Source organism: Neofelis nebulosa, chromosome 8 (genome assembly GCF_028018385.1).
Source record: "Neofelis nebulosa isolate mNeoNeb1 chromosome 8, mNeoNeb1.pri, whole genome shotgun sequence".
Classification (NCBI taxonomy): Eukaryota; Metazoa; Chordata; class Mammalia; order Carnivora; family Felidae; genus Neofelis; species Neofelis nebulosa.
Genome location: NC_080789.1, coordinates 105,228,668 through 105,248,098, shown reverse-complemented (window position 1 = coordinate 105,248,098; position 19,431 = coordinate 105,228,668). Strand labels below are relative to the sequence as shown.

Below are 19,431 nucleotides of genomic sequence, written 5' to 3'. Positions count from 1 at the left end.
ATTCAAACTTGGTGTTCTGTATTTTTATCAGGCAACCCTAAAAGAGAGGGGCCAAGAACTCTGAGACAAGAAGATAAATGTGGGGAGGGGCTGCTGCAGGATCTCTGGACTGATGCTTCTTTTATGCATTTAACTTTTTGTTTAATCTTTTAAAAATACTAACCGGCTTTGTTTTTTATTTTTGTAACACGTGCATAACATAAATGTAACGTTTAAACTATTCTTAAGTATATGGTTCAGTGGCATTATGTTCACACTGTTGTACATCACTGCTACCAATCTCCAGAACTTTCTCCTCATCCCAAACTGACATGTCAAAGAAAACCAGAACTGCACAGTAGTTAGAGCAGTGAAAAGAGATTTATTCAGGACTTTGCAACAGGGGAAAAGAAGCTTCGGTATAGAAGCAGGGTCACTTGCAAATACAGCATGGACAAGTGGGGATTCAGAGTCAAGGAGCAGGTTGGGGGGGGGAAGGGGGATGGAAAATCACTAACTGGATAGTCAGTCTTTGCTCAACCGACCGAACAGGATTCTCGCTGAAGGCAGCCAGGGCGATGGGCTAGCACCGGAGGTTCGGGGGGGGGGGGGGGGCGGTGATCGTGGGGAATGAGGTACCTGGTCAGATATGGAGGGTGATCTGATGTAGAGACGAGGGGATTCCGGCTAAGGAAACTTAAGAGGGTTCTGGCTAACAACTGGGTGATGCAGGTCCAAGGGTAGAGAATTCAGAGGAGCCTGAGTCAGTTCTGGGCAGAGAGACGGACAGAATGTCTGTGCTCATTAAACGGTCACCCCGCCCCGCCGCACACCCACCGCTCTACCTTCTGTCTGTCTGAGTTCGACTGCCCCAGGCACTCACACAGTGGCAGTCCTTCTGCGTCTGCCTTACACGGTCACTCCTCAGTGACTCTGAGGGGACAGGTGCCCCCGGAGGCACAGCCCAGGCCACAGGGCGCGGGGGGAGCCGCGGACCCGCGATGAAGCGCACGGCTGGAGGGAGGGCGGTTCTTGGACCCGGGTCGGGGGTCGCGCTCCGGGGCGGCGCTCCGGAGCGGAGGGGGCGGGCAATCGGCGGGAGGCGGCTGGGAACGGGGGGACGGGACGCCCGCCTGGACTACGGCTCCGGGCTGCGGTGGGGGGCGGTTCCGAGCAGGGGCCCGCCACTGGCCGCCCAGAGCTCCACCAGCCGGCCGAGCGCCCCGAGAGGCGGAGCAGCGGCGCCGCGGCGGCGGCGGCGGCGCCAGGACCCGGCGGAGCGGGCGCAGCGGAAGCGCGGCGGCCGGAGCGGCTGGCGGCGGGAGGCGCGCAGGTGAGGAACGGGCGGCCGGCGGGCGGGCCAGGGGAGGGCGCGGGCCCCGGGGCCGCGCGGGGACGTGGAGGGCGGGACGCAGAGGAGAGGCGGGAGGGAGGGGCTCCGGGAGGCGGGATCCGCTGCACCCCTTTCCCGGTGCCGACGCCAGCCGCCGCCCACACAGGCCTGCGCCCGGCCTCACTTCCCACCCCGCCGCCCCGCATGCTGCCCGCCCGGAAGCGGTGTCGGGCGTCGGCCCCCAGAAAGACTGCCCCTCCGCGCTCGCCTGCACTCGGGGCGCCCGTCTTCCTCCGGCCTGAGGCCCAGGCCGAGGCCGGGGCGCGGGGAGGGCCCTGGCGGCCCGCCGGACTCGCGGCCCCGGGCACCAGGCCTCCCTTCCTGTCGCGGCCCACCGCGCCCCGTGACCCTCACGTGCCTTTCCACACTCCGGGCGCTGGGCCCTGCTAGTGGGCCGAACTGAACCCTCGGACCCCTCTTTTGCAGCTCCCGTCCCTCCCCGGCCCCTCTTAGCTGACCTCCCACTGCTTTCCCCGGTCTTGCTTCCTGACTGCCCACAGCACTGGTTTTAACCTGGGCTGTAGACCCTGGGAGCCGGCTGTCCGGGGATGGTTTGCAGAAAAGACTTTATGCACTTCTGAAATTATAAACTGCACTGCGAGATGGGTTTGGTGTATGTTCATTTTCTCGGAGAGTCCATGGTTTTTATCAGATTCTGTAAGGGAGTGCCACGCAATAGAAATACGGTGTGAGCCACACATGTGATTTTACAAGTAAAAAGAAAGAGGTGAGATGAATTTAGTAATAGGTTTTCTTTAACCTAATATATCTAAAATATGGTCATTTCAGCCTGTAATCAATATAAAAATTTTGATGAGATATTTTACATTTTTTTCCTAGTAAGTCTTTGAAATTTGGTGTACGTTTTACACTTACACTGCACCTCAACTTGGATTGGCCACATTTCAGATGGCCCATAGCCACATGCAGCTAGTGGCTACCATATTGGACAGCACAGGCCTAAGGGTTTCAGTCCAAACTTTTTGCCATGGTTTTCAGTGTTTATCACAGTCTGGCCTCTCCTTTTTTTCCCTGCTAATGGCCCAAGGAACGTCATACCCTTATCACTCAAGCCACTTGCCATTCCCTACACAGCTTTGTTCAAGCTGTTCTGCCTGGAATGTTCTCTCCTTCACTGCCTTTCCAGGCTTGGTAGGGAGATGCAGCTTCTGCGGAGAGGCTTTTCCTGACTCCCCTAACCTCTGGAGGGATTTATCACTGCTTCCTCAGTGCTTCCTCCCTAGCACTGTATTCCTGGCTGAATTAGACCGCTTATCACATGGTGTTTGTTTTGAGGCTGTCTCTATGACTAGCATAGTGTCCTATTCATCTTTTTGTGATCGTGGCTGGCATCTAATAGTTGATCAGTAGATGCTTGCAGACAGAACGAGTAAGCCACTAACTAGCTATACTCAATCTCTTAATTCTTGAGTGGACCTGTTACTTCCTTGTTTGGGAGATTTTGTCTCCGTACTACCCCCTCACGTTAATGTACACACACACACACACACACACACACACACACACACACACACAGAAGGGGTAACTTAGGAGGAATGCATCTCAAGATGTACACAGAAAGTATCTTCTACCTTTTACCCTCTCCTGATCTCAGGGATGGGAAAACTGAGGTACAGAATTAAGTTAGAGTGGCCAGCAAATTTGCATCAATATGAATATAAATAGGGGGGTTCCTTGGAAGGAGGGCAGTGGTCTCAGAGTTAGGTTCCTCAGGCATCAGCTGGCCCCACTTTGGCCATTTGATAGGAGAGAAGAGAAGTGGGGAGGTGGGGAGTAACTCCTGGGCCCTGATGACGATTCTAGGCAGCTTCAGGTCTGGGAAACTGAGGATTGTCACTGCTGGAGAAAAAGTTGAAGAGCAGACCCGTCATTTCAGATCATGAAGAGGCCTGGCCTGGGCAGGGTAGGAGAGAACCTGTAGGGCAGAAGGAAGTGCTGGGGAAGCCAGCAGAGGGAGCAAAGGTGTAAACTCCTTGGAGAAGATGGTGTGACGTTGGGAATAACCACTTCTTCAAGAGTAGTACCATTCTCCGTCTGCAGAACGGGAAATGGAAAAAACCAGAGATTCAGAGAAGGCAAGCAACTTACCCGAAGTCACACAGTTCTTAAGCCTAAATGAAGCCTCCTGAACCCTCCCCATCACACTTACCCTGCCTCACCCACACCTCTGTTGCAATCAGGGACCCCAACATGGTGCCTGAGAGAACAGGTGTGCAGCGCAGTGCCAGGTCTGATTAATGTCTTCCTCGCCATCTTCTGCTGAGGGGCTGTGATTAGGCCTATTTATAGGGGCCCGGTGCCTTAATATTCTGCCTGGTACATCCCTTGCCAATCAAATCAGTGCTGTCTGCAGTGTGATTGCTGCTTTAGTGGCACCAGGGAGCGGAGTTAATTAAACCCAGTATAAATAGACTCTGCCCTCATCTTGCAATTGGAAGGAGTGTTTTTCCTTCTTGTCCCCCGCCCCCACATGTCCCTCCTTCCTCCTGGCCCCCCCTTAGCTCTAGCCTCGGGGAGCAGAGCCCAGACACTGGTGTACGCAGAGTCACCAGCCACTACCTATCCTGTCTCAGGAACAGGTCTTGAGTTCTTCGGGGTCAAAGTGGGAAGAATTCAGGAGTCCACATTTTCTGTGCTTTTCCAGACTTGGCTGTCATTTGGCAGTTGACACAGGCATTTTTCCCCCCAAATCTATCCCTCTGCTCCCAGCCTCTTTTGAACTCTGCAGCCAGGGTTTCTTTCTTGTTCATCCAGGCTCAGGAGTTTGAAATGAGTTAATGTACAGAAGGGGTGCCTAGCAGAGCAGCAAGCACCTTCTCTGACTGCTTCTCTTCAGCCTCCATCGTCCCTATCAATTTTCTTTCCTCATTCATGCAGCAAGCATCTACAGAGTACCAGCTCCTGGGAGCTCCTGGCCTCCCACCCAGTGCCCTGTCCTTCACTCCCCGGCCTGCACTGGCTGAACATGTGGCAGACAGTTGGGGTGGGGGGCTGGGCTCTCTTCTCCCAGCACTTTGCCCAGTGGTGGGTGAGTGTGGGCGGTCCTCATGCTCTGGTTCCCTCCCACAGGCACCATGACTCCCATGAGGACCCAGCACTCGTTGGCGGGGCAGACCTATGCGGTGCCGCTCATCCAGCCAGACCTGCGGCGAGAGGAGGCCATTCAGCAGGTGGCAGATGCCCTTCAGTACCTGCAGAAGGTCTCTGGAGACATCTTTAGCAGGTGGGTGCCGCCACCGACCCGCACCTGATTGGGGGCTGGGCGGTGGGAGTGCACCCTCTAGGAGCAGCCCTTTTGGTGATTCTTGGTCTTGGAGGGACCCAGCTGGCTTCCCTGTGCCCAGGGGGCCCAAGGTAGGAGCCCAACTTAGAAACTTTTTCTCTTAAGTGCTCATGGGAACTCAGTGCATGCTATCCCACTGAGCCCCCGGGGGGGGCCTGTGCCCTCGCTCATTCCTGCAGTCAGCAAATATTTATTCAGTGCTTCTTATGTGTGCAAGGCACTGTGCTGCACTCTTTAGTTACTTACAGCAGCGGGTAAGGCAGTGTCCCTGTCCCAACCAGAGAGTGTGCAGGTTTCCCTCACTGTCTGAAAGGTCACGTTCTGCCACTTTGCTTTTATGAAGGACCTATGCTCGTACCTGTGTTTGCTAACTGAAAGAAATCCAAAGTGGGTTCTCACTTGTATGAACTGGTAGTTGCTTCTTCGCTGCGCACCTTTGCAGTTTCTGAAAGGTTCACGGGATCACTCTACCGGTGGATGGTGATGGGGTGGGGGGGGGGGTGGGGGGAACCCTGGACTCTGGCAGGAGAGACAGACTGTAACCAATTGTGTAATTAGTGATTTAATTACAATTGTGATGAAGACCTACTTATAGTGGTTTTGTAATAACTGATACTCATATGGCATTATCCATGTGCCACCATTGATCTGAGTGCATTAACTCAACCCTCAGAACAACTTTATGAGGACATGTGCTTGTTATCTCCATTTTACTAGAGGAGACTGAGGCACAGCTAAGAGACTTGCCCAAGTGGCAGAGCCAGGGGTCACACCCAGCTGTTATGGCTCTAGACTCTGGAATTATCACTGTCTCCCTGTGATGGGGAAATAGGGTGTGACAGGAGTTGGTAACAGGAAGCCTGATTTGGTCTGGGGGGATCAGGGAAGACATATGTGAGGAAAAACATTTATGAGAAAATCTGAAGGGTGAGTAGGAGTTATTGTGAGTCGGTAGATTGAGAAGAAAATTCCAGAAAGAAAGAAGGACATGAGCTAAAGCCCCGAGATGGGAAGGACCCGAATGGAAGCCAATGTGGTTGGAGCAAGGAGAGTAAGAGACTGAGGGGGCCGAGAAGCCCTGGTGAGGTAGGCAGGGCCTTAGGGGTAGTTTATGGTTTTGAGTAGGAGTATTGCCAGTGCTTATCTAGCATAACCCTCGGCTATAATGATTTTCACTCAGCGGTTATTGACTGGTGTTTGCTGTTGCTTTGCAAAGGTCCCAGGTTTTGTCCTTTATGCAGGTCTTTGTCTTTTTCTGGCTAGAAGAAGCCTGAAATGGGGCTTAGATCTCCTTCCTGGTGCCCACATCATGCCTTCACATGGGGACCTTTTATCCCACCCAGTGTGAAGTATTTGATTGAGGTCCCTCCTGTGGTCCAAGTCACCCCCCCCCTCCCCTGCTTGTACCCCATACCAGGAAACCCCTGCTCCTTCACCATGTAACCTCCCCCTTCATCACCTGGAAGCAGGCCTCCTCCTGGAAGCCTTCCCGAGTATGGGCAGAAAATGGGAGGAGTTAAACTTGATATAAACAGCAGATCCTGTTACTCTTTGGCCTCTGACCTGACCCCCAAATCACCTACCTACCCCGAGCCTATACAGAAGGTAAATGTAACAAAAGGGTGGTGCCCCAAAGTGATGAAGGGGGGTTGCCTCTGGAGCAGCCTGCCTGGGCTCCATTCTGACTTCCCCATTTGCTTGCTTTATAAACTTGAGCAAGTTACTTAATCTCTCTAAGCCTCAGTGTTCTCATCTATAAAATGGCATCAATAATGCTGCCTTCCTCATAGGATTGTGGTAAAGATTAAATAAATTAAAACTTGCAAGGGAATTAAAGTACCTGGAGTATAGTAAGCATTCAGTTAAACATCCCCTCTTTTATCAGTTGCTGTCAGCTCTGCTCCTTTGCTGCCTATGGTGGCCCTCCATTAACTTGCTATCAATAGTTATGAAAAGTGTTATGTGCCCGTTTTGTGCCTATATTTGTGCTAAATATGCCTAAGGAATTTGCCTTTTGTGCCTATATTTGTGCTGAATATGCCTAAGGAATTTTTGCTAAATATGCCTAAGGAACACATAAGCGAAGGACACAAGCCTTTAAGAGCCATCAGTCCCAGATTATAGCCACTCCATGCCCAGTGACTGAAATGGATGCCAAAAACAATCCATCAGAAACATTTGTGTTTTCTCACCAGGATTGTGATTGTATGCTTGCCTTTCTCTAAGGGGAGCACTGGATTTTTAGTATGCTGCCCTTTCCCTTCCTGGTGTTTGACACTGGTAGACAGTTTCGCTGTCCCTGTGCCCATGGATGGAATGAGGGGAGGGCGGGAAGTCTATCTCCTGGGAGAAAGTGGTGAAATATGGGACCTCCCAAGTGGCTAGGCCTGGTCCAGAGAAGGTACGGTGCTTCTCAGGAGCCCAGGACCTAAGTCCAGGCTCCCCTCACAGCCAGGTGCCTGGTCACTCCATTAACCTCCAGCCATGTGCCAAATGTGCTGGACCCTGAGGGGTACCGATACGTGAGGGGTACAACGTGGTTCTTGTCCCCACGGATCTTATAGTCTAGAATGCTAAAACAGTAAGTCTCTAGATGGATTCTTTTTTTTTTTTTTCTTTCCAAGATTTTATTTAAATTCAAGTTACTTAACATATAGTGTAGTACTGGTTTCAGGAGTAGAATTTAGTGATTCATCGCTTACATATAACACCTGGTACTCATTACAAGTGCCCTACAAACAACCCTCAGTTTGTTCTCTATAGTTAAGAGTCTCTTATGGTTTGTCTCCTTCTCTGTTTTTATTGTATTTTATTTTTCCTTCCCTTCCCTTTTGTTCATCTGTTTTGTTTCTTAAATTCTACATATGAGTGAAATCATATGGTATTTGTCTTTATCTGACTGACTTATTTTGCTTAGCATAATACACTGTAGCTCTGTCTACATTCTTGCAAATGGCAAGATTTCATTCTTTTTGATGGCTGAGAATATCCCATTGTGTATACACACACACACACACACACACACACACACACACACACACTACATCCACTTTATCCATTGGTCAGTTGGTGGACGTTTGGGCTGTTTCCATAATTTGGCTGTTGTCAGTAATGCTGCTGTAAACATCGGTGTGCATGTGCTTCTTCGAATCTGTATTTTTGTGTCCTCTGGATAAGTACCTACTAGTGCAATTGCTGGGTCATAGGGTAGTTCTATCTTTAAATTTCTGAGGTAGTTCTATCTTTCTATGTATCCTCCAAATGTTTTCCAGAGTGGCTGTACCAGTTTGCATTCCCACCAGCAGTGTAAGAGGGTGCCCCTTTCTCCACATCCTCACCAACATCTGTTGTTTCCTGAGTTGTTAATTTTAGCCATTCTGATAGGTGTAAGGTGGTATCTCATTGTGGTTTTTATTCATATTTCCCTGATGATGGATGATGGTAGATGGAGTCTTGGTTGTATAACATTAATTATGCAGGCTTCTAGGGATCTAGAGAAGGGAGAAATAAGTAAGAATTGGTGGCACATTGGGGCGCCTGGGTGACTCTGGCAGTTGAGTGTACAACTCTTGATTTTGGTTTAGGTCATGATCTCGAAGTTCATGGGATCAAGCCCCGCGTCAGGCTCTGCGCTGACAACACAAAGCCTGCTTGGGATCCTGTCTCTCTGCCTCTCCCCTGCTTGTGCTCTCTCTCTCTCTCAAAATAGTAAAAACTTAAATGTGCCACCATTTTTTTTTTAATCAGTCAGAACTCCCTAAACCAATTGAAGCAAACAGCAATCAATCAGTAGAGCAGGATTTGGAGTTGCAGGGCTTAAGTGATGTCCTCAGTACCTGACGTTTCTTCCATTCCATCCCAGCTTGCTGCTTCTGGGTCAGTCCCATTCCCCGCCAGGCTTCACTCTGCAATAGGGCCAGAAGCTCGTACACTCAGGTTCAGGTCCAGCAGGAGAGAGGGCTTTCCTCTGTGTCAGTATCTCCTCGGAAGGCCCGCTGGCCTGGCTGGGTTCTCCTGTCTATCCCAGAGCCCATTGTGGGGGCAGAGGGCATGACACGCCAATTGGCATAGACCCTGTTAAGGGTATTACTCCTACACCCTGGGTTTAGCCCCAGCTGAAGTGCAGGGACCCGGCCTATGGGAGCAGTGGATTCCTTACAGGAAATGAGGGCCCTTACTTGAGTAAGGAAGAAGTAGAGGAAACCCACATGCCTCCTACACATGGTCAGGGAAGGCCGGCCTCCTGAAGGTGGCCATAGGAGGGATAGGTTGTGTTTAGGCAGGGTAGGAATGTGCATGTACAGGTCATCTGGTGAGGTCCACAAACGGGTGCCAGAGGCTCAGAGTCCTGAATGGGGAGCATGGTGTATCCCAGGCTCCCCAGGGGAGGGTGGCCTGAACGGGGAGTGTTTTGTACTGGGAGTAGAGACATTACTGCTTGCCCCACACATTCAGTTCCTTCACTGCAGAACAGGGTGTGAAAAGTCAACTTTACCTGTGTCTGTGGGCCTCGCTTCCCCCTTAGATTGTGTGCCTTTGGGAGCTGGGCTGTCACTTCTTCCTGTGCTCCGCATTGCTGTGGGAATGCACCATGGCAGGGGAGTGGGAGGGTGGAGGTGGGGGAGTGAACAGTTGAGATCAGAACATTAGGGTCCAGGGGGCTTCTCCTAACAGGACGGGACTTTGGTCTTGGTTCAGGCCTTGTAGGGAGCCATGATAGGTTCTGGAGCCGGGAAGGGTGCCATAGAAGAGTTGAGAGAAGGCTCAGCAGGCAGCCCTCACAGAGTGGACAAGAAGGGGAGAGGGTGGCTTCCAGGGACCCACTGAGAGCTGTTGCTGCAGTCAGGGCAGGGAAGGGGTGAGGCTGCAGTCCAGGGGAGCTGCCGGCAGGGAGGGCTGGATGAGAGACATTTCAGAGGGAATGATGACAGATTGGGGTGAAGGAAAAGGAGGGGTCAGGGATAGTGTGGGGTGGGGGGTCGTACCCAGACCCAGCCTTATTTGTCTGCTCCTCCCACCCCCATCCTGCAGCAGTCAGCAAGTGTGTGCGCTTCTCATTTCTCATGGGCTTTTGCAGTGAATGTGACCCCCGCCTGGAATCTTCCCCCTTAAACTTATTCCACCTGCTTGGAAACTTCTTGCAAAGAAGAGACAGGCGGGTATCTGTCTCTCCTCCCCACTGTTTTGCCATTTCAGGCGCAGGCCCATCAGCCCCAGGGGCGTCTGTGCCCAGTTCCGCAGGTAGGTGAGCTCATGGAAAATTAGCATTCTGAGCTGGCCTTCTTCCTCCTGCTCTGCCGCAGCGGGAGCCTCAGGGAGAATGGAGAGAATGACAAGCACCTCTCAGGCTCTCCTGGACCCGCTTCTCCTCCTGCCCGGCAGAGTGCCCATCCCTCACCTGCCCTCATCTTCACCTGGGACGAGCCAGGCTCCAAAATAGCTGCCCAGAGACGTCAGTGGCTTCACATGACTTAGATGACAAGGCAGAGGGGGCTGGGGTGGCATAGGGAAGAGGAGCTGGACAGTGTGGAGGTTGGGGTCAAGTGCTGTCACTCGGTGTCCCCATCAGCCCTAGCGCTGTGGCCACCTCACCGAGGAAGCCGCAGCCTGGGGAAGGGTTCCTTTTCTCTGCAGAGCTTTTCCCCTGCTTCTCTTTTGTCTTTCCAGCCCCTCCTTCCCTCTCTCCCCTTCCTCCTTTCCCATCCTTCCCCCTCTGCCTCACTTCCTCCAGACTCCCCTCCCCTCCCCTCCTTTCTTGGTCCTGATTGGCACCTGATGACTCCCGAGGTTGGCAAGCACTCAGTCAGCCGCCTGCATAATTAGCAGATCATTCCTAATCATCTCAGTGAGTGGAGGAGGAGGAGGAGGAGGAGGAGGAGGAGGAGGAGGAGAGAATGGCAAGAGCAGGTTCAGGGGTGGGACAGGCGAGGGGAGAAGCAGAGACTCTGGGGCATGAAGGGTGCTCCCTCCTCCCTCTTCCCCAGCAGTCTCTGCAGAAGGCAGGGTGGGAGTGCTGATGGCCAGGGGCCGTGGCAGAAAATCATCCCTGAGGGAATGGGAGTGAGCGTTGGAGGTAGGGGCCCCAGGCCCAAGCACTATCCTGGCCACCTGTCCCCAACCTCCCCCACACCAGGCGGGGAGTGGTCCCTAGGGCGCTTCCTTGAATCCCTCCCACGCCAGCCAGAGGAGCCCTTGCTGTTGCCCAGCTCTCTGCTCCATGGTGTTCTTTCCTGGCCTGGAACTTCCTGCTTCACGTCAGCTCAGCACCACCTCTTCTTGCTTTCATCTGAGTGCCTGGAGCCCCTCTTCCTTCCTAATCTCGGGGGTAGCAATAGCAAATGCTAACCGAGTACTTTGGATATAGCTGCTAGTACAGGAACACTAGACATACAAGTGCTCGTTTTAACCTTTACAATAGTTCCATGATCTAGAAGTCACTGTCCCTGTTTTAGCTGAAGAAACCTGAGGCCGAGGCCAGCTGAGTGATTTGCTCAAGGTCACACTGCTGCTAACTGGATGTTAGACCCAGGTTTGTGGGGCATCGTAGTCACTTCTCCCTTGGAGAGGGGAATCTCCCTGAGGGCGGTTTTGCGTTACCTGATTCTTTTTTGTCCCAGGCTCTGAGCAGACCAACTAAGCCAGTTCCTTCCTGTCACCGCCAGCAGAAACAGCCCTGGTGTCTGGGCGAATGTGTTTTGAGGACATGGCTTCCATGATAAGCTTGGAAACAGACCTGCCTTGAAGCAGACCATCAAGCCAGCGGGCATCAGTTAGGAATGGCAGATCGCCCACTTGCCACTACCCCCCACCCTCACGGGAGACGCCGCTAATGGGTTGTGGCACTCCATCCCAGCCGTGTATGGCCTGCCAGTCCTTCCTAATGCAGCCTTCATACTGCCACTGCCCAGCAGTGAGAGCCGTTTCACCCATGGTCTGCACTGTCTTTGGCCCCATGGCTGTGACTGTGACAGATTAGATGGGGGCTTTGTCAACAAGCAGGCCATTACCTAGACCTGTAGGCTCTTGGATGCTTGTAAGCTCCTGTCCTCCTCTCCCCTGCCCTACACAGCAGTCTCCCTTGGAGCGTTCCTGACAGGTGGTCATCCTGCTGGACTCTGATTTTCAAAGCTGTGTAACTGTTTACTAAAAAGTTCTTGTGCAGAAGATCTGCACAAGAGGTCTGCTTCCTTATAACTCCACCCGCTGGTCCTTATGCAGCCTTCTGGGGTGACGGAATAAGTCTACTCACTTCTCAGCCCAACAGCACTTGTTATAGTTTTGATATTTGAAGGGAATCACCATATTCCCTAAGTCATCTCACCTGTAGCCAGAACACCCTTCAGTCATCTTTGTATGACTCCTCGCTGTCCTCATCACCCTCCTTTGGACGTTAACTTGTCACTTTACATTCAGCTGGTATTCATTACACGTCAGGCACAGTCCCAGGTACTAGAGATACAGCAGTGAATGAAAACAGACCCTATAGTCCGGATGGAATTCAGAGGACTCTTAAAATGTGGATCCAGTATACGGGCACCTGGGAGGCTTTGCAGCTGAGCGTCCAACTCTTGATTTCAGTTCAGGTCATGATCCCAGGGTCATGGGATTGAGCCCTGTGTTGATAAGATTCTGTCTCTGCCCCTCTTCCCCCACTCGTGCTCTCTCTTCTCTCTTTCTCTAAAATAAATAAAAAATGTGGATCCAGTTTAAAGGGGACACAGCTGCAGAGAGGTTGGTGCCCAGCATAGGTTAGCTCATTAATCTGGGGTCTGTTTTCTCTATAGTGCCTCCAAGAGAGTGGATGTCCCCTGTTTACTGAAAGAAGGAAGGAGGGACAAGGAGCTGTGTGCCCCAAGATCACATTTCCTTTTTAAGCTGCTTAACACACTTTTAGCTCATACTGAGCTATAGTTAACCAGAACCTCAGGCCTTGTTGCTAAACCTCCATCTTTTCTGCATTTGTGTACTTTTTAAACCTAAATGCTGGACTTCATCCCTTGTCAATTTCATCTTGTTGATTGCAGTTCATCTTTCTGGCCTCGCAAGATTATTTGAGTCTTGATTCTGCTATGTGGACCATTTTGACCCTCCTCCGTTCAGTACCCCCAGTTTACTAATCCAGTGTTACATGAGCTAGATGGGGCCCTGCCAGAGGCCTTTGTGCAAGGCTGAAATCATTTCGTTCTTCGGCAGTGCCCTTTGGGTACTGTTGCTCATCTGGCTCTGATTTTTCCTAAATGTGCTCTCCTCCAACCCCCATAGCTCCATCTCGTCTACAGGATTTTGTGAGAAGCCGTCAGAATCCTTGCTGACTCAAGATGCACTGTGTTTAAGGCTTTCCCCTGATACACCAGTCTAATAACGCTGTCAAAAAAAGAAATGCTGTGAATTTAGAACAATGCTGGCCCCTGGGATCTGCCTCTTTCTCCTCGAAGTGCTTACAGACCCTCGATTTAATAATCCATTCTGGAAATTTGCCAGGGTTTATTGTTTAAGCTTTATGTTTGCAACTTGGAGAAATGGGCCCTTCTCTCCTTGATGGAAGAACTGGAACAGAATAGCCTTTGTCCTTCTCCAGTTCTGATGTCCCTCCCACTCTCCATGTTGACTTCAAGCCGAGTGGTTATGTAACCACTGACGTTGCTTCAGCACCCAGGGGCAGAATGTGGCTGGGTTGGGAATGGGAGGAAGTAGCTTGTGCGTGAGTAACCTTTCTCAGTGGATGGAAACCTTTCTTCCTGCCAGAAAAGATGGAGCTCACGCAAGTCTGGTGATTCTGCATTCTCTCACTGGAAGGAAGCTCTGCCCTCTGTTCTCTCTGTTACTGCCCCACTCAGACCAGTCTGTCAAGGAAGACTAAGCTGCTTTGGGTACCTGCTTGTACCCTAGCCCCCCACCTCATGTAGCTCCCTACACATAAGGAGCCAGGAGTAATCAGGGAGTTTGGGGAACAGAGACCCCTACGGTTGTGAAATTGGCTGATCGGGTTGGTTCTCTGGGGGACAGAATCCTCTAGAGTTGGTGGAGGTTGGTTGATTTAGGAAGATTGGTCCAGAGCTTTGACTGTTCAACTTTTAAAGAAAACCCAGAGTTCCCTGGCTGTATAGTCTCTGACCCCAGAGGCAGCGGGGCCCCTCTGCCATCCAATGTGTCCTCCTCCCCTACAAAGTAAACTTGCAGTTCTGCCTCTTTTGTTTTTCACTTGTGCACCCACTCCTGCCAGGTGAGTGCTTATATGAAACCCGGTGGTCGCAGGCAGGGACTGGTGTTCTTGGAGGTGGGGAAGCAACCGGGAGGAGGATGCCCTGGTGTCTCTGTCAACTCTGCGGTGAGAAGAAACTTGCCATTGCTCAATAATATGGGACAGCATAAGTGAGACTCACATGCATTTACATTTAGGGCATATGGGTACTGTCACTCAGAGAGCCCCTGCAGGCGCCAGCACTGGGAATGTAGTAGGGACCAAAGCAAAGCCCTTACCCCCTTGGAGCACACATGCATAATGTCAAATGGCTCTGTGTTAAAGGGGGTTGGGAAGTGACAGGTGCATCTTTAAGAGTCCTTGGCCAGGAAGGCTTCCGTGAGGAGGGTGCTCAGTGAAGCAAAGAAGCCAGCCTTGTGGTTATCTGTGGGGACAGCACTCCATTTGATGCAAAGGCCATGCGATAATACATTTGGCATGTTTGGGGACTAGCAGGGCACTGGTGTCACTGGAGCCCACTGATCAGGGAAGGGTGAGTGGAAACCCAAGAGCACCCTGACCACAACCATGAGAACCACGGTGGGGACTTTGGATTTGCCCACACAGCTGTTTATGATATGTTGGGGCAGCTCCCTGTGAACGGGTCTGGGACTTGAATTTAGACCCAGTCTTGCCCGTCACCCATCCTTGCCGAGCTCTAGTTTCCTCGTCTGGAAGTAGGTGATTACGTACGTGAGTCACGATACTTTTGTCTCTGCTTGCCCCTGCTTGAGGCTGTAAACTCCTGGAGGCAGGAGCCCTGTCCCTTAAGATGGCACATCCAGGCACCGACTTGAGGCCAGAGCGATTCCCCATTCCTACCCAGAGCTCCAAGGAACCCAGTGGAATTCATTCACAGACTCTTCAGGTTAGACAAGCCTTGCAGAGGCCACCCGGGCAGTCCCAAGATCTGCTGTGACCAGCAGAGAACACTGTATTTTAAGGGCCTTTGCCCAAGCCCTTGGCTTTGCAGGTTTGCAGGAAGAAGCAGGTGTGCAGGAAGCTGTAGCCTTCTGGGGAGCGGCCCTCAGCCTGTGATTCTTTTTCCATGGCAGGATCTCCCAGCGAGTAGAGCTCAGCCGGAGGCAGCTGCAGGCCATTGGGGAGAGGGTCTCCTTGGCCCAGGCCAAGATTGAGAAGATCAAGGGCAGCAAGAAGGCCATCAAGGTAGCCCATGTGACCCTGAGTCCCTGTAGCTGGCAAGCAGTCCCAGAAATCCCATCCCCACACCTCTGAGGTTGCCCAGGTCCCTGCCCACCCTGTCCAGCCACCCCTCAAGCTTTCCTCCTGCTCAGAATCCACCCCTCCAACCCCACCCTAGGCTCTGGAGCATCTTGGGCCCCCTGAAGAATTGATCTAAGATTCTGTGTCCACAGGTGTTCTCCAGTGCCAAGTACCCAGCACCAGAGCGTCTGCAGGAGTATGGTTCCATCTTCACAGGTGCCCAGGACCCTGGTGTACAGAGACGCCCCCGCCACAGGATCCAGAGCAAGCACCGCCCCCTGGATGAGTGGGCCCTGCAGGTCTCATGCACTTGGAGGGGTGACCAGAGGTGGCCTTGGCTGTGGGGGAGGAACTGAGGGTTCTGTCCCCTCAGAGGATTTTGACTGGGATGGGTGGTCACTTTGACCCAGTACTGAAACCCACCATTCTTGTGTTACCACCCCTCATCCTGCCAGGAGAAGCTGAAATACTTCCCTGTGTGTGTGAACACCAAGCAAGAGCCTGAGGATGAGGCCGAGGAGGGGCTCGGGGGCCTTCCCAGCAACATCAGCTCCGTCAGCTCCTTGCTGCTGTTCAACACCACTGAGAACCTGTACGGCAGAGGGCGGGGCTCTGGAAGGGCGGCTGGGGGCCCAGCCTGGCTTTGTGGGGGATACAGGGGGTATCAGACTTGGGTGCAGAAGCCTGCAGGCTGGGGGGGGGGGGGGGGAGGGCCAGGCGCTGAGCAGTTTGGTTTTTACCTTGTAAGGCCTCGGAGTCCATAGTACAAACCGTGGCGCTGAAGAAACAGGAAAGATGGGTCAGGACCATGGGCCTAGAGCAGATATGATGGACTCCCCCCACCCATCCCACCTCTGCAGGTACAAAAAGTACGTCTTCCTGGACCCCCTGGCCGGTGCTGTAACGAAGACCCACGTGATGCTGGGGGCAGAGACAGAGGAGAAGCTGTTCGATGCCCCTTTGTCCATCAGCAAGAGGGAGCAGCTGGAGCAACAGGTGGAGATGGAGGGCGCGTGTCGGGGAGGGGTGCAGCGGAGAGTCTGCCAGCATCCTCAGGGTCTGCTGAGGCCCTGCTCCCCCCTGCTGTACATGGGTGTGCACGAGGCCCTGCTCACTGCCCCAAGGTCAAACTACAGGGCCCCAGTCCCCTGCAGCCCCCGACTCATACGCTCCCACCTAATCGTGCAGGTTCCAGAGAACTACTTCTATGTGCCTGACCTGGGCCAAGTGCCTGAGATCGACGTGCCATCCTACCTGCCTGACCTGCCAGGCATCGCTGACGACCTCATGTACAGTGCTGACCTGGGCCCCGGCATCGCCCCCTCCGCCCCTGGCACCATTCCAGAGCTGCCCACCTTCCACACAGAGGTGGCCGAGCCTTTCAAGCCAGGTGAGCTGGAAACAGGAGTTGGGCAGGAGCTCTTGGGCTCGGACACTTGCATCCTAGGAACATCACACTTTCCCACCTTTCCGTTGCAGACCCGGAAGATGGAGTGCTGATAGCACCCCCACCCCCACCCCCACCCCCGCCGCCTCCCCCAGCTCCAGCTGTGCTGGTCAGCGCTCCGCCACCCCCACCCCAGACCCTGGCCTCCCCAGGCCAAGGTGCCAGGGAAGAAGACCGCAGTGGTGGCTTGTCTCCAGGTAGAGCAGCAGCAGGGTGCCCCTGGGGTTGGGGGCGGGGAGGGGACATGTGTTCTGAGGATGCCTCTGATTTCTGGATTCCTGAAGGGTTTTCTGTAGGTTTATGTGGCCATAAGGTTCAGACTTTCAGAAGAATTGTAATTTCAAAATCTTGTTCCCCTGGGTACATGAAATAGTGGTTTTCAAACTGTAGCCTCCCAAAATTCTAATCTCCAGGGAGAGGGAGCCTAGACATGAAGGTTTGGTCCCTCATTCCTATTTAAAAAGGGGCTACTGAAAAAAATGGAAAAGTTCAGCAATAAAATATCCAAATCCTTAAAACGGGGATTTTCGTTTTAGTATGACATCTGGTTTATCTCCAGAACCCACAGGTGGCACAAAAACTCCTTGTTGGTTCATGTGTCAAGTTCAGACACTGTCAGCAAACGGGTAGATTTGCAGTAGCCCCTAAACCAAGTGGTGCTGGAAGGGAGCAGGGGTGCCTGCATACAGGACCTCCTGAGTGCAGGCAGACACAGTCAGCATTCAGGCTGCATATGGGCTCCCAAGGCTCGGCTTCACCCACTGGCTTCCTTTGTCAAGAGGAACAGCCTGTTCTCACAGCCAGGTTTGAGGGGAAGCCTCTGGACCCCCAGAACCTCCAGCTGGGCAAGGCTGTCACATAGGGCAGCCTGCCTGAGCAGCCTTCTTCCTCACACCCTGCCCCTCCCAGCTACAGTCCAGGGAGCTCCCAAGGAAGTGGTGGACCCCTCCAGTGGCCGGGCCACTCTCCTGGAGTCCATCCGCCAGGCTGGGGGCATCGGCAAGGCCAAGCTGCGCAGCGTTAAGGAGCGCAAGCTGGAGAAGAAGAAACAGAAGGAGCAGGAGCAAGGTGAGGGGATCCTAGGACCATTCCAGGAGGGCTCTAGGAAAGGGCCACCTTCTCTTGTAGCCATGACTCTAATAGGGTGCTCTCTGCCCACCCCAAAGGTGGTGCAGAAAGGCAGCACCTAGCCAACCTGCCTTATGCTTCTGCTGGAAGCCCTGGGTGGCCTAGGCTGTGGGATCCTTCCTGGTTTTGTAGCCTGCTTAGAACTTTCCTCTTTAAGCTAATAGGAGACAGAGCCTCACCCAGCTCAAACTATGACAACAGAGAATCTTCTTAGAATCTGCCAGGGGCTGTCCAAGGACATGGTTGGGGACATGAGATCCTTTAGAGACTGAGGACCTGGAGGGTTAGCCCAGTCCTGCTTTGCTAAGCCTCTTGAGGCTGCAGGTTGCATCTGCTATGAATCTTAAATGCCGGCGTGACTAGAACACCTGGGCACAAAGCAGCAATGCCCTGGAAGTCCTGAGTTTGAATCCCATCGCCAGTTTCTAAGTTCTGCTCTATGACCTCAAATTGCCTGACCTCTCTGGGCCAGTTTCCTTATCCGTACAATGGGGCCACTCATACCTCCCCCTCTGTTTCAGGTGGCTGTGTTACTCAGTTTCATATTAGTGCCCCAGTGCTGGATCCAGTGCCAGCCTGAACCTCCAAGACATGGTGGCTGTGGGAGGGGCTGGCATGTGTTGATAGTGAGCAAAAAATAAATAGATCCAAACCCTGAGAATGTCACCCCAGAGGCAGATTTTCCCCTTGGTTCCTTCATCTTTCCTTACTAGTGGCTTTCCCATTACAGTGAGAGCCACAAGCCAAGGTGGGGACCTGATGTCGGATCTCTTTAACAAGCTGGTCATGAGGCGTAAAGGTAGGAAGCAGAGCCTGCTGCCTTCCCTTGGGCTGGGAGGCTCAGGATATTTTGTATCATGAACGTTTTGCCACTTTCTTCCTGTTTTTAAGTCTCTAGGGGCTGGGTGAACTGGTATCCCACACCAACCCCCTCACCCTCCAACTCTGTCCCCCCAGGTATCTCTGGCAAAGGACCTGCAACGGGGACCGGTGAGGGGCCAGGAGGAGCCTTTGCCCGAATGTCAGACTCCATACCGCCTCTGCCTCCCCCACAGCAGCCACCTGGAGAGGAAGATGAGGATGACTGGGAATCCTAGGGGTTAGCCGTTCCTTCCCCACGAAAACCCAGATTTAGTTACTGCCCTCACATGGACGTGGCTAGGAAGGGCTGCCTGGCCCGTGAGTCGCTCTGCCCCTGCTGCCCTTGGAGGAACAGGGATTGTGGAGGACTGCCCCCCTCCCAGGTCTGTGCCCGGAACCTTCTTCAAGGAGTGAGGTGGCCAGCTTCTGAGGCCAAATGGCTGGGAGGGGGGAGCCCCCTGCTCTCTGCCTGTGCTCTCCTCCAGCTACAGACTGAAATAAATACGTGGATCAATAAAGACATAATACCACAAGAACCAAGCATAAACCAGTGGCACACTTTTAATCATGGAACTATAGCTGTGCAGAGTGCAAGTGTCTCCTCCCAGCCAGTGTCTGTCCTCCTGTTCCCACCAGGCTCAAGCAATGGGGGCAGAGCACCTGGCAGACCGAGGCCCCTTCCTCTGGGTCAGGGAGAGAAGAGAGGTGCAGTCAACAAGGGAAGCTGGTGCAGACGGAGGCGGGGGTATTTTCACACAGGGAAAAATGTCTCCCTGATAGACACGGGGTCTCTAAAAATAGTCCTGCTGAGAGCCTAATGGCCCTCAGCATAATTGCTAAGTCAGGGGAGGAGG

The 19,431-nt window shown here is 52.9% G+C and overlaps 1 protein-coding gene and 1 long non-coding RNA gene across 3 annotated transcripts; one reads left to right on the top strand and one right to left on the bottom strand.

Moving 5' to 3' along the window:
- Positions 1-341: 341 nt before the first annotated feature.
- LOC131520185 (uncharacterized) lies at positions 342-1,143 on the bottom strand. The gene is made up of 2 exons (XR_009265966.1): positions 863-1,143; positions 342-749 (listed from the first exon to the last, which is right to left on the bottom strand). It is a non-coding gene; the product is annotated as an uncharacterized LOC131520185 (long non-coding RNA).
- Positions 1,144-1,179: 36 nt separating this feature from the next.
- On the top strand, positions 1,180-19,124 carry WASHC1 (WASH complex subunit 1). 2 transcript variants are annotated; one of them, XM_058744055.1, is made up of 11 exons: positions 1,180-1,312; positions 4,463-4,616; positions 14,973-15,084; positions 15,294-15,440; positions 15,597-15,733; positions 16,002-16,137; positions 16,330-16,531; positions 16,621-16,785; positions 17,498-17,656; positions 18,447-18,515; positions 18,674-19,124. In XM_058744055.1, exons 2-11 carry the CDS (start codon positions 4,468-4,470, stop codon positions 18,811-18,813), a joined length of 1,416 nt encoding a protein of 471 aa, XP_058600038.1. In that variant the 5' UTR covers positions 1,180-1,312; positions 4,463-4,467; the 3' UTR covers positions 18,814-19,124. The 2 variants fall into 2 exon arrangements, with proteins under 2 accessions (XP_058600038.1, XP_058600039.1); XM_058744056.1 differs by lacking the exon at positions 1,180-1,312 and adding an exon at positions 1,631-2,099.
- The last annotated feature ends 307 nt before the right edge of the window (positions 19,125-19,431 follow it).

Coding starts and splice junctions, on each gene's coding strand:
- WASHC1 (XM_058744055.1), top strand. CDS start 4,468: ATGACTCCCATGAGGACCCAGCACTCGTTGGCGGGGCAGACCTATGCG. Junction 4,617..14,972: donor TCTGGAGACATCTTTAGCAG/GTGGGTGCCGCC, acceptor TTTCCATGGCAG/GATCTCCCAGCGAGTAGAGC. Junction 18,516..18,673: donor GCTGGTCATGAGGCGTAAAG/GTAGGAAGCAGA, acceptor CTGTCCCCCCAG/GTATCTCTGGCAAAGGACCT.